This window comes from Aedes albopictus, chromosome 1, assembly GCF_035046485.1.
Source record: "Aedes albopictus strain Foshan chromosome 1, AalbF5, whole genome shotgun sequence".
Taxonomy (NCBI): domain Eukaryota; kingdom Metazoa; phylum Arthropoda; class Insecta; order Diptera; family Culicidae; genus Aedes; species Aedes albopictus.
Window position 1 is genome coordinate 162,939,528 of NC_085136.1, and position 25,359 is coordinate 162,964,886.

The 25,359-nt window shown below is 41.3% G+C and overlaps 2 protein-coding genes across 3 annotated transcripts; both read right to left on the minus strand.

The window, feature by feature from the left end:
- On the minus strand, window positions 1-1,158 carry LOC134289703 (GATA zinc finger domain-containing protein 10-like). The gene has a single exon (XM_062856008.1). It carries the CDS (start codon window positions 1,156-1,158, stop codon window positions 1-3), a length of 1,158 nt encoding a protein of 385 aa, XP_062711992.1.
- Window positions 1,159-1,200: 42 nt separating this feature from the next.
- On the minus strand, window positions 1,201-24,672 carry LOC109431437 (protein tweety). 2 transcript variants are annotated; one of them, XM_029862005.2, is made up of 6 exons: window positions 23,649-24,666; window positions 7,558-8,043; window positions 3,542-3,924; window positions 3,204-3,476; window positions 1,516-1,623; window positions 1,201-1,450 (listed from the first exon to the last, which is right to left on the minus strand). In XM_029862005.2, the coding sequence occupies exons 1-6, from the start codon at window positions 23,814-23,816 to the stop codon at window positions 1,201-1,203; spliced, it is 1,668 nt and encodes a 555-aa protein (XP_029717865.2). In that variant the 5' UTR covers window positions 23,817-24,666. The 2 variants fall into 2 exon arrangements, with proteins under 2 accessions (XP_029717865.2, XP_029717866.2); XM_029862006.2 differs by lacking the exon at window positions 1,516-1,623 and having other exon boundaries at window positions 23,649-24,672.
- Window positions 24,673-25,359: the final 687 nt, after the last annotated feature.

The window sequence follows — 25,359 nt, forward strand, 5'->3', positions numbered from 1 at the left end:
CTACAGTTCCGTCACCGCATAGAAACTACTCTCGTCGCCATTGTTAGTCGTGTTCGTTGAATTGCCGCCATTTTGACCGTTGTTGCTTCCGCCATTGTTGGCGCCATTCGCCACCGCTTTACTGTGGTGGTTGTTAATCGCTTTGGTAGCGTAGATAACTTCTTTGGGGTCGTTTTTGGGCTTACTCGATTGGTCATCACAGCCTATCATCATTTCGCCGTCGTGGTTCATAACTGGTGGCGGAGGAGGAGGCAAAAGATCCTCTTCTTCTATCAGTTCTGGTGGGGGAGGTGGCAAGGGAAGGGACTGGATCTGGGATGCGGTCATGGTGCTGCTCATGGTTGCCACTGGTGGTGGTGGTAGGGGGGTGTTTGCTGCTGACACCGGATTGCTGGTTGGGGTGTTTGCTTCCTGTTGTTGTTGCTGCTTTTGCTGTTGCGCCTGTGCCATTTTCTTCTTTTGAGCTTCAATCTCCAAAGCTTCAATTTTCGGCAAGGGAATGGCCTTCAGGGTTGCGAATTTGCTGTTTTGGTCAATAAGCTTTCGCTTGACGTATATTTCGTCTTTTGCTGGTGCTGGCGATTGCTGCTGTGGTTGTTTGGGAATTTCCGGTAGCGGAGTATTGATGATCGAGGGTAGTGGTTTTGTTGTCGTTGGAGGTGTCGAGTTGAACGTTGTTTGGTTCTTCACTGCTTGTGCATTGTTCTTCATGGTTCCATAGTGATTAACTCCATTGTTAGGGTTATTACTTGGGGGACCATTGTTGTTATTGTTACTACTACTATTGGTATTATTGTTCGTGTTATGATTGTTCGGATTTTTGAGTGTTGAACAAATGTATATTTGTTTGTCGCGCTCATTAATGGAACTATCGTTGAGGCTTGGTATTGCTTGAACCGATTCTAGTGCTTTCTGAGGATTCCTCAGTGGTGGCAATGGTGGAGGATTATCCTCACTGTAGTGGTTCTGTTCGATGACCTTCCTGTTGATGGTCATTGTGTGACCAGGATGTTGCACGTGGCGAGCATGTGGTGGCATATGCGGATGCTGTTGTTGTAGTTGTTGTTGCTGTTGTTGCTGTATTTGCTGTTGATGTTGCATTTGCAGCTGCATCAGCTGTTGTTGCTGCTGATGACTTAGCGTATGATAGTGTTGCATATTCGGCGGGTGATACTTTTTATCGTTACAGGCGGCGTAACTTCAGTAAAAATCATTAGCGTCTAATGTCTTGCAGTGCTTGCTCAGTGTGGCGTATTTGCCATTGTTTGGTCCATGCATGTGAGTTGGACTGTTGTTGTGAGATGGTAGTCGTCCGAGGGTATGGGTTCCTCCCTGTCGCATCATAGCCTGGTGATGATGGTGCAAATGAGCCTGCTGCTGAGGAGTCATCTCATGCTTAGGGTTTCGCGCTGGATGTGCCAATGTATGGGAACCGCTGATCACTGGTGGGCTGTAATTGAAAACGTATGTTTAATAGAGATGCTCTGCAGGATCCTTAGAAGTTTCATGAAATACCCCTTATGCTGATGTGGCAGTGTTCTGGTATTCATATTCTGATGGTTTTGAGGATGAAGTTGATGGGCTGATACATATGATTGTTCTTCTACTTGAGCATAGTCGTTCCTATATGGCAATACATTTTTGGGAGAAGTGAAAGTATTTACATAAGTATTTTTAAGATATTATATTCGATCAATAGTGTACTTCTAAGGGCAGCTTAGTAAAGGTAATTTTTAAACAACATTAAAAACTTAAAGGAACAAAAACAGTTGCATAACTGAGGAGCTAATATAGTTCTACTCGTTTCTCTCATCATAATGAACCGCTTTTCCCGGTTAATAACAGACTAGACTAGATCTTCCCAGTACGGGAACCCCTCCAACACCGTGCATACCAGATCCCAACGCATCACCTTTTTATCAACTTCAAGGCGGTGTACAACATAATACATGGCGTAGATCCACAATATAGGGTGGGGCGGGGCAAGATGGGTCGCGGGGCAAGATGGGTCAGTGCCATTTTTGGGCGCATTACTCATGTTTTGATTATGGTAATAATTTTGTTAGAAGACCAGCATGAATATACAAAAGTTTGGGGCATTGATTGAAAAATTATTCACTCTCATTGGAAATAAAAAATAAAATGATTTTTAGCCATTTTTCTTATGCGATACATTCCATATAATCTCCATATAAACGGCCGCGGGGCAAGATGGGTCACCTTCAATTTTGAACGTATTTTTGGAGCATTCAAAAGTTATTTATTTTTTATTACAAGACTATCTCATAAATGACTTCAATCAAGCGGAATGAACGCTCAAAATTATAACATAAAATTATGATAATTTTTTAGTGAAAACATCGATTTTCAAGTCGCCTTAGGACCACTCAAATCGTAAAGTTTCTTATATTCCAAATAAATTTATAAAATGTTTACTAGTAGCTCTTGTTTACTCAGTATGGATATGGAGCATATATGAATGCGGAACAAATCTTATATTTTGACTTTTTTCGTTGAGAAAATGTGAATTACTTAAAAGGTGACCCATCTTGCCCCGCCCCTTTTTCACGGCGCAAAATCGATCACTTTTTAAAACTGCTTGTTTAACATCATATTTTGTATTTAATGAACTTTGTATCGACTTTTAGCATAGCTAACTAGTGTATTAAAGAGTAGCGGACGAATAAAAACCAATACGATTTGTATTTACAAAGTTATGGGGATTCATCCTTAGGTGACCCATCTTGCACCGCCCCACCCTACACATTATAAAATTCTAAAAGTAATATGGGTTGCCTTGCAACTTCTTACGTCACACTTCTCTTCAATTATGTAAACAATATAAGGCATCCTGAATGATTTACATAAACCGCGACAAAAACTAAACGGTGCATATTATGGAACATTTCGATTAACACAAACATTTTTAGGATTTTTCTGGCTTTTCAGTCCGATTGTGAGATCAAAAACAATCTTATGTTCTCTATAGAACATAAGATTGTTTTTGATCTCACAATCGGACTGAAAAGCCAGAAAAATCCTAAAAATACACCAAGAACAGTCGTAACCAATTGGCAAAAATTAACACAAACATTATAGATTGCTTATTTGTCATTACTAATTAGGGAAGTCTACGACTATTCAGTTACACTACCAAATTTACGTTCAATTTCACTGAGTAAAATCTTTCCGTAGATACTCACCTTTTTCTAATATATATCCATGTGTGCGAGTCAACCCAAACCATCACAGTGAGTAGAATAGCTGCCATAAAGCTGGCAATTAGCATAAGTACAAGTCCCAGTAGACCTCCCTCGCAGAGGCCACGCGTTGCGCTTAGGTAACTGTAGTGAACTGCCTTACAGTCCACCAAAGCCGTTAACTGCGTTAGGATGCGCTCGCACAGTTTGATGTCCGCGTTGACCGATCCCAGCTTAGGCCCTAGTCCGGCATTTTTGAACAGCACAGGGGATATTCTGAAGAACAGATCATAGTTCTTAGTTGTTGCCTCCGGTCATAGTGACTGACATTGGATACTTACTTCGAGACAGTGGTCATCGAATTCCGAGCATTGTTAATGGCGTTGTGTGATTCACGAAGTCGTTGAGTGAAAGGATTTGAACGTGATACGTCACATTGTGTATAATACAGGAGAATGTCCGATGGTAACTCGTTCGGTGCTTGGTGTACGAGGAAATCAGCCGGATCGTTACAGAGGTCTCCGACGGCGACCGAAGTAGACAAGTACAGGCCAGACATGAGCCAGGATCCGGTGACGGCTAACAGCCCGCAAACGCTGAATAGAATCAATGCACATCGCGAGTGACGTGCGACTCCAACCAGCAGAACTGCACACAACACTAGCAAAAGCGCTAGAATGGCCACCGTTCCAGGCCACCTAATCAGCTCCCATTGGTCTCCTTTCTGTAAATGAAATGACATCGTATGAATGACTGGTTCTTCATAAACGTTTACACGTTTATTATAACTAAGGAGTAAGCAAGCGTTTTCCATTACCCTCAAAGCTTAAGGGGCCCAAAGCGGGGGATAGTTTGAGAAATTCGTTTGTCTTAGGTCATGAAGGTACATGGCGTGGGGTCAAATGGTTGGTTTACACAGCGTAACAAAAATAATTTATTGGTCTGTCTCAAGAGCAAACTTATGTGTTTCTGGCTGTGTGAGTGACTCCAAGTAGTGAGATCGCAGAAAATTGTTGCTCCCGGTTAACTGATACTTTTCGAAGTGTAATCAGTACTTATCGATCGTTATATTTAGTGCAAAGTGGGGGTACAAGTGATTTCCACCGAATTTCATTTGGATTATTATCGGATTTTGAAACTATCCGCCGAAATACCGAAATAAAAAGTGCGGGCATAAATCGAACGCTAGGAAAGTGATTCGGTTTGTTGAACAAATTCGCTGCCGACTTTTAGTGTTAATTCATAATTTATATAAGCTGATTTAGTGAAATGGCATCCAGTGAAGACAATGCCTTTGATGATGGGCTTCAAAGTGAGTCATTAACAGACGTACGTACTCCATCACCATCTATTTTGAACTCCCCAAAAGAACAAATGAATGAGTCAGACGGTGAAGATGATGGGGTCAATGTCACCATTAGACCACTGCGTCCGCCACTGCATACAGCGGAAGACGAAACAAACTGCGATACGGAAAGCAAGTATAAGGTAGGTGGAGATGCAGGTGAAGTGAAGCGCCGTACCTTGTGTGGGGCAGCGCGTCGTAGGCTGCAAAAGCTTATGAAAAACGGGATGGACTACAACGCAGCCCATGAGCAAGCAAAACTGCCTCTAGCTAGCACCCCCAAGAGAGTCAGGAATTCTGATCTCGACCGTACCAACAGTAGCGAAGGTAAGCCAGCGTCAAAGAAGTTATGCGATGGTCAAATCTCTGAGGAGGAAGATGTCAACGACATGCTTACTGAAAGCCCATCTCAACAGGTAAATGAAAAAGTTGTAAACAATTCCAAAGTGCCTCGAAATGTCGGGAAGAATGAAAGGGACCCTAAAGACCCTAAGCTGCCACACATTTCGAGAACTGTGCATGGGCAGGGACGAGAGGCCCTCCCTGCTCCTACTTATAGCGATATTGCTAACCGGGTAAGGCTAGGAATTATGCCCAAGAATTATCCTGTGATTGAGCTGTCAACTAACCAACAGGAAGTGGTACAAGAAGCCCTCCTGTTGAAAGTTGTTCAGCAACGCCGGGAACAATTCAAGCCTAAGTTTGCTTGCTGTAGGCTTAGGCCTGGGTACCTAGTGCTCACATGCCAGGGCAAAGAAACCGCTAATTGGGTAAAAGATAAATTTACGTCGTTGGTACTTTAGGAAGGGGCAGATTTGATTGTCGTGGACGAGGATAAAATCCCACGTCCTGACGATTCCTCTTTGCGGTAGTTAAGTGCTAAGAAATTTGTATTGCATTACAGGTATGGGCAGATTCAAATTACTAAGAAACGCCCTGCTCAACCCATTGATAAAAGAATAGTGCCAGTTATCCCTACAGTTGCCCTGGACGAAAAGGCCATGGATTGTGAGCTAGTCCTGGAAGGCCAAAACATTCCAGGGACAAGTAGAGCTGAAAATTATTCTTTTGTTCACTCGGGAAGTTCTGGAAAAGATGTAGACACCGCCGGTACTATAGGATTAGACAGCCAGGGGCAACAAAATGCCCTTGGTTACAAAAACCCAAGAGCTGATGATTTAGGTAGCCAAGGGCAAAACAAAGCCCATGATGCTAACAAATCAAAAGCCAGGAAGCCCAGCGGAGCTACTACAGAATCGTCTATTCAAAATCGTCTCCAGCAGAGAGATTAAAGTGCCCCGCCAATTATATTATGTTCTTTGTTTAATAAACTATCAATAAAAAATAGTAAATAAAAAAAAAGAGTACCATGAAAATTATTCAAATAAATCTTCACCACGCGAAGGGTGCTTCAGCTGTGCTCAGCAGAAGATTTATTAGAGAACAGTTAGACGTGGGATTAATTCAAGAGCCCTGGGTAAGTAATGGAAGGGTAATGGGTTGCTCTTCGCAGAATTGTAGTATCTTGTATGACGAAAAACAATCTAATCCAGGAACAGCCATTTTAGTGAGTAGGAGAACAAAATTTGTCCCAATTACTGAGTTTATTACAAGAGACATTGTTGCGATTAAAATGGAGGTCCCAACAATCCAGGGAAAACTGAGGTATGTATTGCTTCAGCATATTTTCCAGGAGACGTTGATGATGTGCCTCCATCTTTGGTCGTAAATTTTGTTAATTATTGCAAAAAAATAAACGCCCAATTTGTTATAGGGTGTGATGCAAATGCCCATCATACCAAATGGAGCAGTACTGATATTAATAAAAGAGGTGAGGATCTCCTGAATTACATTTCGTCTAATAATATAGACATATGCAATAAAGGGGAATCGCCAACTTTTATTAATGCTATTCGACAAGAAGTTTTAGATCTTACGCTTTGCAGTTATCTGCTATCAGAAAAGATCGAGAACTGGCATGTTTCTGATGAGGAATCACTGTCAGATCACAAACATATCAGGTTCGATTATAAAGCCGGATCAAATTTAATTGAAAGCTATAGAAACCCAAAGAAAACTAATTGGGACCTCTATCGTTTCTATTTAATGAATGAAAATTCATATGCGGGTGAGCAGATCTTGTCTGTCTCACAGTTGGAAAATGCATCTGATGAGATTATTGATAAAATGATCTCATCATATCATGCTAGCTGCCCAATCCGACAGAGGTCATCCAACAGGGATGCCCCTTGGTGGAATGATGAGCTGGCAGAACTGAGGAAGAAATTTAGACGGTTGTTCAATAGAGCAAAAGTTACATCTGATTGGGTTCAGTATAAACAAGCCCTTACAGAATACAACAGAGAATTGAGGCTAGCCAAACGGAAGGATTGGAGACGGGTATGTGTAGACATCAATAACGCTCCTACAGCTGCAAGGCTTCATAAAGTCCTTTCGAAAGACCATTCAAATGGTCTTGGCAGTCTTAAAAAGGAAGATGGCAGTTTTACTGTTGACTCTTCTGAAACATTGGAATTCATGATGAGAACTCACTTCCCAGGGTCGATTCCTTGTTCGGATGAAGAACAGGACTCAGATAAGGTAAGACATGCATGATCGATAGTCGAGTGACTCCGTAGCTTGAAGGAATAGAAGCGCCCGTCTAGCGAATTGAGAGTCGTGAGTTCGAGTCTCACCGGAGTACGTGGATTTCTTTTCATAATTTCAAATCTCAATTTGTTCATCGAGCACATGTTCTGTTGTGCACATGGATGTCAAAGTATTTTCAACAGTGTAACTCCATACAAGTGTTTTCTATATGGACGAAAGTCTTCAAGAGGGGAGAAGGTGGGGGTATGAGATGACCAAAATTTGGTCTACCTTTTATGAACAGTCGCTTATTATATAAAAAAAAGTCAATTCTAGTTTTCCAGTATCAATGAAAATGAAAAATAAATAATGTGGCCTCAAAAATTGGCAAATAAATAATGAATAGGAAACATGAATCCTTACCGAGAGAAAATCCGTGATAGTCAATCCAACGAGCGGCCGACGGATATCATTAGCCGCGTTCTTCGCCACAGTAACATTTCCCTTTGTGGCTGCCAGCGCCGATTGCAACTGCAACAGTGCCGTATGGTTGTTCGTTTTTCCATCGAATATGTCCTCGAGCTCGTTGAGCTGTTGCTGGATTTTCATGGTGAGTGTGTTCTCCAAGATGAACGTCTGGTTTCGTACCGAAGAGACGGCCGTATCCACCTTGCGGCCGGCTTGCAACACCTCCAGCAGGCCATTGTGCAAATCGTCGTTGCCGTAGAGGCCCAACCCGATGGCGGCACAGCACAAGACCGTCACGATGGAAAGGGTAACTTTGAGGCTGGTAATTGAATGGGCCGGTCGGGGCTTTCGGTCGCAACATCGCGTCAAGAGGTACAGCAGAAGCCCGAAAAGTGATACTATTAACAATGCGGCCGGTATCGATCCCAGGATACCCAGACTCTAAACAAAACGAGAGAAACAATGCGATATGAGAAAAGGTACAACAGGGCCATTGTGCTGGCAGATAAAATACAATCAATTTCATTACGTACGGCAGGCATTCAATGAATGAAGCTCGCATTATGAATGCATACTCATGCGCATGGACATGAATGACGGATATTCTCATATGTTATGTAGATATATGTACATATGTAACAAAATTGCAAGAAATATACTTGCGAACATTTCAAATTTATTTTTTGAATGATAGACTAAGGTGTACTCGTGCAGTAATGTAGGGTATTGATTTCATTTTCATCCTTCTGAAAACAAAGGAATGAAGCGCTGTTTGTTTTGTTCATCATTTTTGTAGTTTTTGTTAGAAGTGAGCATACATGAAAACAAAAAGAACGGAATCAATCGTCGCCGTATACGCTTGTTTTAGAATAGGGTCGTGGACCAATTGGGCAGAAAGACCTATTTTGTTTTGGCACTTGCTGCTATAGCTCAGTATAACTCAGTGTCTTTTTAACCAATTAATGGAACGCGATCAGATACGTACAGTATATAGCTATGCTCGAAAATTCAAGTCAATCGGACTGAGGTATAGCAGCAGCTGCCCAAAATAGGTCCCCCTGCCCAAATCATCCCAGAACCTAGGATGAATTTGGGAACATGAGATTACTAATGGCACTCAAACTCTGCCGTGATTTCGGGTGAAATTACTTTCTTTTTGGTGTTCTTCATAAGGTTATGGACAACTGTTCCGTCGATGGTTTTGCTGGGGTTGACCCAGTTTTACTTGAATTTGATGACGTCCTCTGCTTCTCCATCCTTTTTCCGTAGTTTTTCTTTCATCAAAGTCAAATACTTCTCAATGGGCCTTATTTGCGAGCAATTTAGAGGATTCATCGCTTTTTCCACAAATTGTACATTTTTTATTCATATCAGTCAAAGATGTCACACGCACAGTGGCAGGATGCCAAATCCGGCCAAAATAATATAAGACCTTTGTGCTTTCAGATGAGTGGCAGAATAAGTTTCTGGAGACATTCCTTCCGGTATATTTTGACGTTTATATTTGGGACGGTGAAAGGTGAAGATTTCATACACATTGATAAATGACTTGCCAAACAAGCACATTTTCCCAATTTTTTTAGAAAAAAAATCTATTTTTCCTAATTCGGAACATCCTTGCCATGCTTCACAGTGAAAAACTGTGCCCCTGGAAGTGTCTTGTAGTCCAATTTGACATACGTTCCATCATCCATGATTATGCAAATGTAATTTTTGCTCATAACATCGTTGTACAGTTTCCGAGCCTGAGTTTTCACATGATCCGCCAGAATTTGACATTTCTGTTTTGGGTAGGTCTTCAGAGAATTACGCTCCTTGGCGCTCTGAACCATACCAATAGTCGTTCCCCACTTTTTGTGCAATCTTTGATGGATTCCTCCTTTTTCCTTTAAAGATTTAGCAAGTTTTGTTGTCCATATTTGACTTGGACGCACCTGATTTTCTGCCGCGTCCGGGTGAGTCTTTCGATGTGTCATGCATACCAAATCGTTTGATAGCATTTTGGACAACAAAAACCCTAACACTTTCATCTTTTGCTTATTTTTTTAGCGATAATCATTTTTCATTGCAGTACCTGATCACAATCGATTTTCGCTTCTCTACCGTAAACCTTCGCATTGTTCCGCTTGAAGAAAAACTTTAACTTTTAATGAAGGTTATCGTTTGTTTACATGGACACATAGCAGTTGTTGAATTAATACATAGTCTTTTTAATACAGAGCCTCAAAGAGTAGTGTGCGGTAGTTCGGCAGCAGCAAAGTTTCGCGCGCTCGCTTTGCTAGATTTTTGCGATTTTTTTTTCTCTGTGGGGCTCCGACGACGGGACGCCAAGCAGTCAGTAGAGTGCGGTAGTTCGGCAGCAGCAAAGTTTCGCGCGCTCGCTTTGCTAGATTTTTGCGATTTTTTTTTTCTGCTCTCTCTGCGGGGTTCCGACGACGGGACGCCAAGCAGTCAGTAGTGTGCGGTAGTTCGGCAGCAGCACAGTTTCGCGCGCTCGCTTTGCTAGATTTTTGCGATTTTTTTTTTCTCTCGTCTCTCTGCGGGGCTCCGACGACGGGACGAGTGTGCGCGCGCCGTGGTTCGAGTCGGTTCCGAATGTTTCGCTTCCCTTCGGCGCTAGTTTCCAATACACTTTTAGTTGATAATAAATATTTTCTTTCATTTTTTGCATTTACACAAAAGAGTGAAAAATGTTAGTTCGGGTTCGCCGGTCGAGAAAAAAATCCGGGCGCCGACAAGTGAGTCGCGTTCAGTGCACACTTGGAAAAAATCACCGACTTCGGTAATTTTTTTACCGAAATCTCAACCGTTAAGTTTTTTACCGGAAAAATTCGGTAACGTTACCGAACTTCGTTAAATTTTGACAGATAAACGATAACATTTTACCGAAATTTGGTAATTTTTACAGGATTTCGGTAAAAAACCATTACCGATCGCTCAGCTGTTGAGATTTCGGTAAAAATTACCGAACGCGAGTAGCTGTGTGTATTTCTGTGTGGAATAGACTAAAGGTTTCTGCTCCCTAGTGGAGTGGAGACGCGCGATAGAATTTTCTTTTTGGCTAGTTCTTGCGTCGAAAAGTGGCCGGTTGTTAACGGCGGTTTGTGTATATTGATCCATTGTCAAATCATATCACCAACCATAGGTGACTCCCGGACTGACAATGTACCTTACCCTACTAACAAAAAAATCCTTCCTGAGACAAACGTGGAGATGCAGCGATTCGCGGTCTTTTTAACAACGTTTGTCTTACTAACATTCCCTTCAATCCTCGATGACCGTAAGGACGTGGCTGGCGCCGTTATTGACCTTATTAAAGTTGAGAGCTCTCGACCTGTGTACATTGAGAATAGTAAGCTAGTCCCAAGCCCTATTCATTGGTTCCTTGTGCAATTTCGATTGCTCTGGTCAATCACGGAGTAGCAACTACGAATTGTGCGGTCATCTATGCTCATGCTCATGCTCATGCTCAGTCTTTTTAATACAGAGCCTCAAAGGTGTACTCATAATTAACGATACAGTCCTTATTAGACATTGAATTTTTTGATACTTTATCCGTAATGTTCTATTTGTTTCGACGATTCGTTTTTTTTAATTTCATGCAAATATTCATATTGATTATGAGTGACAAAAATATTTAAGGCGAACATTATCGCGCTGCAGGTATTAGGTATCAGAAGGCCGGCTCCAGAGGCACGTTATCCTCCATTTGGGACATTTGTGCCATCGCCAAAATAACTGCCTATTTCATCATCTACCTGAGGGAAAAGGAAGTTGGATGGGGATAGGGACAGGTAGGGAAATAGAAAAAATACCCTGGAAGAGGGTACTAACGCACAAGCGTACCACAATGGGTTCAAACAGCGCCCTGAAAAGGGCACTGAAATAACGCATAAAGCGAAAGAGAGCCTATAGCTCTTTACCACAGCTGGTTAGGAACAACAGAATATCCTGAAGATTCAGGTTTCTGAAGTCAGTTTCACTTAACAAGTGTTTACCGAATACTCGGAAACGCAGTTGCGCAAAAACTGGACAGTTACATATCAAATGATACGAAGTTCCATAATCGGATTCACAGCTATCACATGCAAATGAATCAGCTTGCTGAATATTCGCCATGTGATAGCTGAGTCGGCAGTGGCCAGTCAATGCTTTGACCAGAATGCTGCAATTCTGCTTTGACAGATTTGTAAGATACTTCGCCACCCTTGGAGATGGCTCAGTACAATACAATTTGGTTTGACGACATGACTACAAACTATTCCAGTATTGTCTGTGTTGAGTGGCAGCCCAGGTGTGAATCTAAAGCTTCACCCAACACTTAGATATCGGAATAGCTGGCTCAGGGCCAATGAGGTCATGTGATGCTCCAGTGCGAGCTAACTCATCAGCCAATTAATTTCCAGCGATGAAAGAATGGCCAGGTACCCATACCAGGTGAACAGCGATTGCTGAATTCAGCTCCTCGATTTGAGTTCGACAAGCGATACCTTCGACCTAGAGTTGGCCGAAGCAAGTGCTTTAATAGCAGCCTGGCTATCTCAACAGAAGTATATTACTTTGCCCATTACATGCTGCTGAAGTGCTGATTGCACTCCGCACATAAGAGCAAAGATCTCGGCCTGAAAAACGGTGCAGTGTCTACCAAGTGAATAAGACTGATACAGCCTTAGCTCACAAGAATAAACACCAGCACCTGCTCGACCTTCGAGAAGGGAGCCATCAGTGTAACATACGATGCCGTCTGAAATACTTCTCTCCAGATAACCAGATGTCCACTCTTCCCGGGAAGGGAATTTCGTGGAAAATGTCCTATATCGGTACCAACATTTCAAAAGGGCGTAACTGCATTTGGAAGTAATACGTTCTTTCAAAGCTGTAGGTCGTACTGCCTCTCTTACACTCAAACCACCGTGGTTGTCGGAAAGAGGAGAGTTTTTCCCATCTGGTACTTGTTGTGAAAAACATGGAAATCATAACACATGATCCACAGCTTTAAAAGAAGGTAATGATTCTAAAAGCAGTTACGCCCTTTTGAAATGTTGGTGTCGATATGGAAAATTACAAGCAATTGTAAGATCACTTGGAGCAAGGACAACTTTGTCCCAATTCACCAAAAGTGGAAACAACGAGGTGTGTGTTGAACTGCGGTTCACAGGAGTTTCCTCTAGTAAACCTAGTACCCATAGACGGTAAGTACAAGAAAGTACTTCTTGTTTGAGATGAATGTGTAGTGGGGCAACGTCAAAGAGCACTTCGAGCGCTGCCGTAGGAGTTGAAGAAAACGCTCCAGACATCGCCATTAGGCACATCCTTTGGAGATGGCCTAATTTTGATTGGACCGTTCTCACTTCGCCCTTTTGCCACCACACCAGACATCCATAAGCCAATATTGGACGAACAACAGTTGTGTAAATCCATTTGATATACTTGGGTTTAAGACCCCAAGTTGTACCAAAGGTTCGCCGGCATTGCCCGAAGGCCATACAAGCTTTCTTGATTCTAAACTCAATATGAGGTGTCCAGGAAAGCTTGGAATCAAGAATGACTCCAACGTACTTTACCTGTTCAGTCACATTGATTTCAGAATCAAAGAGACGTAAAGGTCGAACACCATTACGGTTTCGCTTTTCCGTGAAAAGAACAATAGATGTTTTACTCGGATTTACCGAAAGGCCATATTGGCGACACCAACCCTCAACTACCTGAAGAGCGTTTTGCATCAGGTCGAAAAGGGTGCTGATGCACATACCGACTAGCAATGTTATGTAGTCGTCGGCAAAACCATAAGTAGGAAAACCGCTTATTGAGTTGCCTCAATAGCGTATCTGCTACGAGATTCCACAAAAGTGGTGATAAGACTCCCCCTTGGGGGCATCCACAAACACTCAATTTCCTAATCGCCGCTTGACGCAATGTCGAGAAGAGAAATCGGTTTTTGAGCATTTGGTGAATTTAATTGGAAATCATTGGAGATTCCAATATGGCATCGAAAGGCACGTTGTCAAAGGCACCCTCGATATCTAAGAAAACACCCAAGCAGGATTGCTTTTGAGCGAATGCCTTCTCGATATCGTAAACAACTTTGTGTAAAAGAGTCACAGTGGACTTTCCAGATTGGTAAGCATGTTGGTTCACATGAAGAGGCACATTGACCAGATGAACATCACAGATGTGATGATCGACTATGCGTTCTAAGCATTTCAGAAGAAAAGAGGTCAAACTGATAGGTCTAAAGCTCTTTGCTTCTTCATACGACGCGCGACCCACTTTCGGAATAAACTTCACAGTAATATCCCGCCAGGATTTGGGAATATACCCTGTAGCAAAACTGCAAACAAGTAGTTGTTTCAAAACATGTTTGAAATGATCAAATCCCTTCTGAAGCAAAATAGGATAAATGCCATCTGTCCCAGGAGACTTGAAAGGAGCAAAGCTATTGAGTGCCCATTCAATCGTTTCTAAAGTAATGACACTCCGAGCCGAAGCTAAAGAATCATAACTACAAGAAAAGACATCAGGATCATCCGAAGATGTAATATCCACACATCCGGGGAAGTGTGTACTGAATAAACATTCCAAAACTTCCTCATCAGAGGAAGTGAAATCACCATTTGGCAAACGAAGTTCGTTCACTTGAAAATCCTTAGATTTGCAAGGATTTTGTTCAATCGACTGGCTTCACTCAGACTGGAAACATTTGTACAAAGGGTTTTCCAGCCGGATCGTTCAGCAGACCGAAGAGCTTTCTGGTAGGCCTTGCGAGCCGACCTGAAAGCCTCCGATCCAGTCGAACGTCGTCTGTTCCAACTCTTTCTACATTGTTTCTTGAGTTTCGCCAGATCGGAGTTCCACCAAGGGGTTCCTCTTGTGGTCTTCACAGACCGCAGAGGGCCAGGCTTCTTCAAAAGCTTCCATGATAAAGGCCGTTGTAGTACCAATGGCATCATCTAAATCACTTGGAGTGTCAATTGATGGTGAGTATCCATGAAATTTGACTGCAACCAAATCGGTATAGAGATCCCAGTTGGTTGACCGGGGATTCCTGAAACACAAAGTTTGCGAAGTAACATTCACATGTTCAAACAAGATGTAGCGATGGTCAGATAAAGATTCTTTATCCGACACATGCCAATTGGTCAGCTCATGACTAATTCTGCTAGAGAAAAGCGTTATGTCTAACACTTCCTCTCTACCAGATACCATGAAGGTTGGGCGGTTGCCTATGTTAAGTAATCCAAGATCTGTACTGCTTAAGTATTCCATCAAACTGGAGCCTCTCAAATTGATGTCTGAGCTGCCCCAGATTATATGGAGGCCTTCCGCTAATTGTTGGTAGTGATGCTAATCACAACCAAAAATTAGCGGAAGGCCTTTTGAAGTGCAGTATACAATGACTTGCTTGAAAGCATCCGTAGGGGATGGTTCATCATGCGGTAAATAAACCGAACAATAAACGTATTTCCTGTTGAGGTTTCCAACAAATACATCGATTGTGATAGCACATACATCTCTAGTAGTTAGTTCAGAGATGAGTGTAGCAACGATTGCGTTGTTGACAAGCACGCATGCTCGAGGCATGACACGTGAGTTTGCCATTTAATTTTTACTGAAAGTAGCAAACACCGGATTCACAAGGTTTCCTAGATAGAAATTCCCCTTACGAAAGTAAGGTTCTTGGACTAACGCCACTTGGGCTGTACCATTTTGCATAAGTCTACAAAGATTGATCGTTGCTGTTCTTTTGTGCTGAAGATTGATCTGAGCTATCCTAACCGTAAGAGACGAACCAGCCAAGGGCTGAAAGTCTCTCTAATAAAGACAAATCAAATCAATATCCTAACCGTAGCCACTACCCAAACTAGGCAAGATTAAACTCTTAACAATCACAGCACAAAAAAGAACAGCAACAATAAAGCCAGATCGGTATCGATTTGAGTGCGCCAAAGGCGAGGATGCACAGAATACACTGCGTAAAACGCATAATGCGAAACCATATAGGTGAAAATTTAAACTAATTAATAACATCTTCATAATCTCGCCCTTATTTAGCCTCAAGTATGAGATTGAAGAAGGGCAGCTGATTGTCTCGGAGAAACACAAGGTCCACCGCACTATTGCTCCGGTTAGCGCAGTAAGGGCAAAATACTGTGGAGGGTGCCCTGGTACTCCACAGGCTCCGTTTGCGATTAGGTTTTTATAAGACCCCCCTAACCATTCATTCCTAGGCACGGTAAGCGTAAAGCCGCATAACACCATGAATTAGGGGTCACCTGATTAGAGGATTCCTACCACCGGAACAGGCGGTCCGTAGTGCTATTCTTAGCCAGTTGCACTAACCGCTACCGACACTACACAGTAGTATGGTACACGCTTGTATGGAAAAAATAAATCCTCGCTCCAGTCGACTTTTTAGATCCCATTTAGGTCCCATATGAACTGTACAAAATTTCAGCGCAATCGGTGAAACTATAATTTAGCGCAAGCGGTTCAAAGTTTTCATAGGATTTAGTATGGGAAAAGTTACACTTTCAGATAAAAAATCCCAAAGGTCGTCCCTTGTCTCCTTAATTCAAATCGATCAATGTTTCTTGTAGAAAAATCAATTATGAAACTTTCCTTCGAAGACCGCAAAACGATTGGATGCTTGTGGAAAAAGTTATTGATTTATTACCGATTAGTGATCCAACGAACGGCTTTTTATTTTGTTTTATCCGCAGCATTGCTGCTGTTGTTGTTGCATGGGGTGGCGGGAGGCATCACCACCCCCAGAAACAGCAGCCACCAAGGCAGCAGCTACAGTGCTGCTAATAAAACAAAACAAAAAGCCGTTCATTGGATCACTAATCGGTAATAAATCAATAACTTTTTCCACAAGCATCCAATCGTTTTGCGGTCTTTGAAGGAAAGTTTCATAATTGATTTTTCTACAAGAAACATTGATCGATTTGAATTAAGGAGACAAGGGACGACCTCTGGGATTTTTTATCTGAAAGTGTAACTTTTCCCATAGTAAATCCTATGAAAACTTTGAACCGCTTGCGCTAAATTATAGTTTCACCGATTGCGCTGAAATTTTGCACAGTTCATATGGGACCTAAATGGGATCTAAAAAGTCGACTGGAGCGAGGAATTGATATTTGTCCCATACTACTACACAGCTATCTAGGCTGATCGGGAAAAGAAGTTAATATTGATGATCAACTTCATACGGGCCCGAAAAGCCGCCTATAATAAATATTCGTCTCAAATATTTCCTTTTTATTTACTCCATCCTGTCCAACGTGACCCTATCTGATTCCAAATAAATACACGGTTGTCTATTCACACGCTTGATTTCTCCATTCCTCCAGCATGAATTTAGGAACTGTCGCATGACCTAACAACAGTGGACTATAAGTGCTAGAGGAACCGACATGGCTCAGTACCAGTATCTACTAACATTATTCATTTGTAGACGTAATAGTATGTAGTAAGAGTTTGTAAGGTGTTTGTAATCTAGACTTTAATTTTAGTTGTGACACTCATTGTTATGAATTTAATACTGAAATACGCGGCCGTCTTAAGGTGAAACATCAACAAATCCCATTGCAATTTTGCATACAAACTTTAGAGGCACAAATCTGACGAACGAGGTCTCCAACCAAGACACACTTGTTTATCCTGGCTACGCTCACTTGCAGAAAGAGGCAGCTTTTCCAAATCGAGCGCATATGTTCACGAATTTTCAAGATTGGTGCTCTTGAAAACGTGAGTAGGGGTCCAAGTCGGTCATTGTGGCAGCCATATTGGTATTCTCTGAAGTTTCTCCTTATTGTGGAGTTTGGCGGCTCATTATCTTTATCGTTCCAGTTTTGAAGAAATTGCCCTTACAAAAATGGAACTATGCCCATTGAATTCGAGCAAGCTGTGCCAACCAGTTTTAGTCCCATCTTGTAAAGAGGAGTACCCATAGGAGTACCCCAACACAACAAGCGAATACTTCCATCTTGCACGCAAAGAAGGAGCACTAAAGGGAGTTTAAAGAAGACATGGACACTGTCTTCACTCAGTCAGTAGCAGTATAGACTGAACGGTACTTAACACTATACAACAGAGCAGTGGAGCTTGCATCAGTGTATACGAGAAACATGCCTTTCTCGTGAAGGGCTTTATCGCCCGGAGCGGGAATTGAACATTCGCCCATACCATGCTGCGATTAGTAGTTTGGCAATCTTAACCGCACGACTACGAGACTCCTCAAAACATTTAATAGGGATTTTCTTCCGGAACAGCAAAGGTGATTTTGGATGCCTGTGGAATACGGTCCATGCTTGGTGGCCCCACAATTTGAATCCCGAACGTGAATCTCCAGTGTCATCAAAATCCAATAAGGACAAAGCAAAAGGGGATGCGAAATCTTAAATCAAGCGAGATTGGAGCCCATCAGGACGTCGCAGCAGAGGCAAGTTCAGAGGCTCAGGGCTGCGCAGTCTAAACAAGGAAATGAAGGGGGTCGACATAAGTTTGATCGACCCAAACCTGACCAAGCAATTGATCCCCCCCCCCCCCCTTAATCAACGCTTAACCGGAATTTGTCAGGAGCATAAAGATAAGTAGACTATATAATAACAAATTTTAATGACCCTCTCTTTTCCACGGTAGCTCCGGAGTTACATAAATTCACTACTGTCAAGTTGAAAAGCGAATATAAATAATTCAAACATATTAATAGTCATAGTAATACTCAAAATCACAAATCATTAAGAACGGTGATGGTAGAACCATTGACTAATTTAGCTAGCATTAATCTTATTATTAAAAACTTATATGATCTAAAGTTAAACCAAGAGTAGTAAAGTTTTCTCAGAAAATCAGAATTGTACCAGTCGTGGGAAGGAAAGGGTCAAATCAATTAACATTAATCAGCCTTCTTTTACAGCCGCAAGAGATCGTCCATAATCGAGGTAGTACCCTTCACTACTCCCATTCCCTCCTTCCATCGGTAGTAATATTAATAATTGCGAGAATTCGCATATTTTGTCCGTCCCATAGTTTCACATAAATGATTTGTGGATGACCTCTTTGCGAAACGCATCTGTTGTTTCTAGTCCGGCATTAATAATATACGTTAATTAACTTTTAACTATTACAAGTAGGCTAACGAGCGTTTTAGCAGGTTAAGACGATAACTACTAGAAAACTAAACTTAAAGTTTACAAAGCTAGACAAGTTATGTTCTTTTAGTTTTAGTACTACAAGCTCACCTATCGATACAAGTTCTATCAGCAGCGCGTAATTGGTCAACCGTTTTATCAACGGAGTACACAGCGCCCCCTCCCTTAAGGATCGGACATTTGTGCCGTAGCTGTAGGTTCTAGAAGGCTAGACCAACGGTATTACTTTTCATTAAGTCCAGAGTTTGTAACATCGTCGTACTCCGTCCGGTAGACGTATCGCTCAGCGTGGGTTAAAGCGCAGATCGGGGCCAGAGGGTGCGTTGAGATTACAAAATTATAGAATGGTAATCGATAATATTGCTGCACTGCAACATGCCACACTTAAAATAAAGTACCGTATTCAGCTGTTCTATTTTCGTTAAAAGTTCAGATTACCGAATGTTCAGCATCGTATTACCGAAGTTCGTCAAAAAATACCGAACGTTCGGTAAACTCTACTGAACCATCAGTAATGTTTACCAAACGTTCGGTAAAAACTAGCTGAACTTCGGTAGAACTGTGCTGAACTTTGGTAATCCGAACTTTTACCGAAAATAGAACAGCCGAACAAGTGACTCTAAAAAAAGTGTGTGGTGACTCTAAAATAAGTGTGTGGTTCATACAGTTTTTTTTTTTAATTAAAATTGATAGAGGGTGCGTGTACCAGCTATCGCACTACCTAAGGAAAATTATGTCCACAAAAATAAGAAAAAGACCGACGAATGCCGTCGATATGTCGAATGATTGATTAGTTTTCATACTTTACAGGACAGATATAGTGTGACGACCATCGAAAATCGTACGTTCGTCGGTCTGGTAAGACGTACAGATTTAAAGCTGACCATCCTACTACTGTGCCTGACCGTTGGAGAGAGCCACCGATAGATGCTCAACTACCTAATTTAGTATTAAGTAAACTGCAGAACGGTTAAGATTTGTATGTTTTTTTTCGTGAATAAAGTTTTTGTTGTAAAGATCGTTGCGTTAGTTATATCGTCGTGTTACAGCTTGGGGGCTCAACCGGGATAAATTGAAGTCATTATCTCGAAAACTATGTTCACGAACAGTGATCGTCAGTTATTCTATCATTGTGAAAATAACATGAACTATCAACATTTTCACGCTCGACCTCCAGTGTTTGATGGGAACATGTTTCGCTACCCTGCTCCAGAGTTTATGTCGGACTTCGAGGAATACATGCGTCAAGTCAGATCGTTATATGTCGTCAGTAATGCTATGCTGTGTTCCTGTTTCATCGACTGTTTGAAAAATGATGCGCGCATTTGGGCAAAAGTTTTCGGTCGCAGATGTTCGAGCTTCTCCTATTTGAAAACATCGTTTATTAGAAGATTCTGGAATCCAGAAATTGAGAGGCGTGTGCGAGAGGAATTCTACTATGGAACGTATCGGTAAATAGGAGATAGATCGAAAACAGCAAATTATTTTGTGGGACTGCTCCGGAGAGTCTCCAATCTTACTTCGCCGCCAACTGATCAACAATTTGTTCAGACCGTTTTGGATCATTTTCCATTCCATGTTCAGCTACGTATAAAAAACCTCTTTAACACCGAGGACGTTTATCTCGAGCTGCTTGCGTACGATCGAATGGTTAACGCGGTGAAGCGATATAGAACGATGTACAATAGACAGCTGCGGGACACACTCAACAATTGTTATCACGATGCTGGGGACGGCGATGCACGTATTGATGATGTGGATAATAATGCAGCAGAAGAGACTGCAGAAAGTGATACTGATATTTCGGCTGCTGTGTGCGATACTCTACCTCACAGCCTCGAGGGGGGGAGTTGTGACGACCATCCAAAATCGTACGTTCGTCGGTCTGGTAAGGGGCTGTCCATTTATTACGTAAGGCAATTTTTACGATTTTTTGACACCCCCACCCCCCCTTGTAAGATTTTTTGTATGAAAGTCCAAATATTTTTGTATGGCGCGTAAGATTTCTCAAACCCCCCTCCCCCCATAAACCCTTACGTAATTAATGGACGGCCCCTAAGACGTACAGGTTTAAAGCTGACCACCCTACTACTGTGCCTGACCGTTGGAGAGAGCCACCGATAGATGCTCAACTACCTAATTTAGTATTAAGTAAACTGCAGAACGGTTAAGATTTGTATGTTTTTTTCGTGAATAAAGTTTTTGTTGTAAAGATCGTTGATTGATTGATTTGTCTTTATTTGAGAGACTTTCAGCCCTTGGCTGGTTCGTCTCTTGTAAAGATCGTTGCGTTAGTTATATCGTCGTGTTACAATAGCAATGCAGCTAAAACTACTTTTAGTATTTATTACAGAGTGTGCCTATGATAGGAACTGTGTACCAATTTTGGACACATTTTTTAATTTCTGTTTCACTTCACACTATTTACCTGTAGGGAATCGCGCCACTTGGGCGGTGGCTTCTATATTCGTCTGTTTTCCACTATAACTCAGTCAAATTTGAACCAATTGACACAACTTTTGGAATGTGGTGAGATAGGTAGAGTATCTACGCGTGTACAACATTTCAAGCCAATTGGTTCAAAATTGACTGAGTTATAGTGGAAGACAGACGAATATAGAAGCCACCGCCCAAGTAGCGCGATACCCTATTACTTATGGGATTAGCCATAGGGCTCTGCACGAAATTCTCTCCCTCTCTTTCGCTCTTATTGAGATTTTGTAAACAACAAGGCCAGGAAATGTCAAAATCCCATACAAAATCAAAACAGTGCAGTGCCCTATAACTGGTGCACTATGGCGAAAAAGGGTGCAAGGAAGTTGAAATTTTAAGGAAAATGATTTTGGCGCAACACATGAACGGCGTTATACAGGCACCCACAGCGCCGCTGATGTGTTGCGCCAACAGATTTATTTCTATCACAGTTTGAGCAAATTGTGAAGTTTGAATGGGTACAGCATCTTATGTGAACGTGAGATTTTGTTCACAATTTTTTTTCTTAATGATTTGCATAGTTAAAGTTTATTATTTAATGTTTATTAACGTGTATTTTAACTTAAATGCTAATTCTACACTCACATAGTTAAAGGTTGAAAATAAACTATGGTGAATTTGAGCCATAACTGGTACGCAGAGCCAACCGGTGTTTTACAATAATTTTATTTTTATTTTCTGTTGGGAGAGGTTAATTTATCGATTGCCAAGCCAAAATAAACCTCTCCCAACACTTTCCCAAATTCCTAGGAATCAATCATCATTTTTACAATTTTATTATGATTATATACCCCGTCCTTTTCACATTCATCGTTGGCTGTGTAAAAAAATCTAACAACAAGACAATGAGCCAACTTTCACATTTTTATCGTTTTTAAAACATCTTTATAATTGATAAGTATCGTTAAACATTATAAAAACGTTAACTTTGTTCATCATCTGGACGTACCGTAAACCGGGGTCAAATTGATCTTCGGGTCGAAATTGATCACACGTTTTTCAATTAGGTTTAGCATATTTTAAGTAATTTCCTTTCAACTATCGTGCAGTTGGGAACCGATACTAAACGATGTTTGCTTGGGAACTATTTGAAGTATGTTTTATCTAACGGAAAATAGTCTGATCAATTTCGACCCGGAGATCAATTTGACCCCGGTTTACGGTACGAAATGTTTCTCGATCAGCCAAAAATAGACGTAAGGTTGAGGAGTAGGTTAAACGTACCAATAGTGGTGCTATTAGTAGCTCCTTGTAGTAGATTAATTGAATAAAATTGGTTATATCGGAAAAAAATCTAAAAGCGCTGATCGGTAGTTTTTCATTTAAATTTGCTAGGAAAAAATGTAAAAATCATCGTTTATTTCAGTTTTTACTATTAAGTGATTAACTATAGGTACTTTTTGGGTGCCGGAAAATTGTAGGAGGCAAAACGACTTTTCGCCTCAAATGACCGTTAACATTTTCCGCTTGGACTGTCCAATGAAATAAATATTTCCGGCTCCATCGAACTCTTCCCAGCAGTAAATGAAGGAGAAGGGGGCGCATGGTAGTTTATTGGGTTGATTCCATATATCCAGCGCCCTATTGCTCAAATCGTGTGCGCTTCAAATTAGATAATCTTTCCAAATGTGGAAAATCGTAGTTTTTCACGCTTTTCTTTCAACTTTATCAGCTGTTCTTGGGCTTAACGTGCTTTATTTTAGATCTAGTTTGCTTGTATCTAACAAAAACACCCCTCAATATGATGAAATCGCGTGAAGGCGTTTTGCCCCCGGAGGCGTTATGCCCTCAGTTCCTTTAACTATAATTTACAATTATATTAACCAATGATAAAAAAGTTAGAATCAGTAAAACCCCGCTTTGTGCCAATGCAAATCTGAAGTATGATGCCACTAATGAGAAAATTCATTTGCACATCGTTCAAAAAATGATCAATTATCTCTAGAATTAATCTTGAATTGATTTCAAATACTATGTTATCATCAGCTTTCATAGTAACAACCGTTGTATTTCTTGTCGCTTAGAATGCAAACATTACCTAATTCACATTTTGTCTATTTCCTGTATTTTTTATCGCTTATTGCTTGCTTGTTTTCACATCTCCCATAAAAAAGTGATTTACCTCTAGCCAATAAGAAGCTTGTTTAGATGGAACAAAAGCCAATTAGAGCTTATCATATAAGTTCTTGGGAAAGGCACAATTAACTACAATAAGTTACTGAATATGAATCAGGTGAATTATTTTATACAACGAAATTTTCAACTTTATCGAAGATAGACATAAATAAGTTTTACATCTGCTTTCCAACAGATATTTTTCCTGCAACTTCGTTATTTATTACTGCCTATTACTGCTATTATGTACATATAGTAACATATCGTGGTTTCCATACATACCTCCAGGTAGACATCGTTTGATGGTCGAAAGGTATTGTTAATCCGATGGAAAGTAATGTTGTAGTGAGGTAATGCATGCAGCAGCTTGGCGATCAATGGTACTTTGTATTGATCGTCATCTTCGGGATACCCCGAATATCCCGATATTGGTGGAGTGGAACCCTGCATGTCACAAGCAATAAATCATACAGCACGCACTCACACTAAATAACACACTTCAGGCTCCTGGCAGACTGCGAATAGATGATTAAACTTTGCACCGGCGACAAACGAGTATCCTGTCTTCTCAATTATGCAAACTGGGGACCCTTGAGGCAACACACTTTTCCTTTAATGATTCACATTTTTATCACTGCCGAAGTGGGAGATTCCAATCGGGCGAAAATCTCCATACTTTGCACAACCATCGATATCCTTTTGTGCAAAAGTGAGGGTATGGAAAGAACAAGGACGTCACGGTGGCCTGGACGAGGGCCAGGACGAGTGGGGTGACGAAGAGGAAAAAGTCTCATTCGCCAGGGAAGAGCACCCACTCGATATTTAAGTCATCTTTCACTTGATTTTTTCTTCGTTCACTTTGAATCCGTTTAATTGTCCTTCCAGTACTAATTAAGCCCGTACTTCATGTTTCTGGCACTCATTGCACGCTTACACACTTTTTGTGCTATTAATTAGGACGCTGTAAGTGGTCTGGAAGGCTAAATTTTCCACTTTTCTTTCACAAAATTGAGGAGGAAAACATATTTTCTCTGCTCTCGGTCACACCCTTGTTTTCGTTCTTGATCCTGGCAGCATACTACGTACGACGGAGCATATCTGTGCGATGTGAACGAAAATTGAGTAGCATAAAGAACGACTTCGAGAGAAAACGAGAAATGCCCTTTATGCTGAGCATAAAGAGTGTAACATTGTTGGTATTCTCTCACGACGACGACAGTACAGTGTTTGATGTATATGCTCAGCTCACTTTCTTCAGTGGGTCATCCTAAATACAGATGGTTCCCTTTTGACAAATGTCATTCCCGTCGTTTCTGTGTATCTGTATCATCTTTACATCTTTACCATAGGAGTTTCATAAATGCCAAATTATGTAGCTCACTTCTCATCAATCGCAGCTTGCATCGGGACAACATTATTTGAATCAACCATCATATTTGGGGGATATGTGCGGCATTAGGACTTTCCTTCCATCGTTATGCGACAATTGAACTGCAGTTGAGTATATCATACCGCCCTACCACGCACTTCACGCCCACTGCAATTTTTTAGTTGTCTTTTAACGAATTTTATTGATATATTTTCAGGCCCATAGGTTATGGTTAACTATCGAAAGATGAGCTCGATCAGATACAACCTATGCTATAGATATTTAAAAAAAATCAAATTAAGTGCGGTAAAATGCATGGAAAAGCAGGAAAAAATTGGGAATTTTAAATCAACGGAAAACCCTAGAGAATTCTAGCTATACACTGGATATTTTGAGCTCAATGGTCTCGAGATTCTTTTGAAATTCCTTCAGAAGGATCTAAAGAAAGAATCCCAAAAGAAAGTTCAGGGGAAACCCCAAAATGAACTACTTGAGAAATATAGGATCACAAGTTCGCTTCGTATGCAGGTGGTTATGGGTTCGATTCCCAGTCACGCCACCAACAACTTTTCGTCCAGCCGACAATCATCGGCGAATGATAATGACCATCCTCTGAACACATGC

What these genes read in the sequence shown, in the direction of transcription:
- LOC134289703 (XM_062856008.1), bottom strand. Translation starts at nt 1,158, where the DNA reads ATGCAACACTATCATACGCTAAGTCATCAGCAGCAACAACAGCTGATG.
- LOC109431437 (XM_029862005.2), bottom strand. Translation starts at nt 23,816, where the DNA reads ATGCAGGGTTCCACTCCACCAATATCGGGATATTCGGGGTATCCCGAA. An exon ending in TCGATGACCACTGTCTCGAA is followed by an intron (nt 3,477 to 3,541) that starts GTAAGTATCCAA and finishes TCTGTTCTTCAG; the next exon opens with AATATCCCCTGTGCTGTTCA. An exon ending in TGGATATATATTAGAAAAAG is followed by an intron (nt 1,624 to 3,203) that starts GTGAGTATCTAC and finishes ATTGCCATATAG; the next exon opens with GAACGACTATGCTCAAGTAG.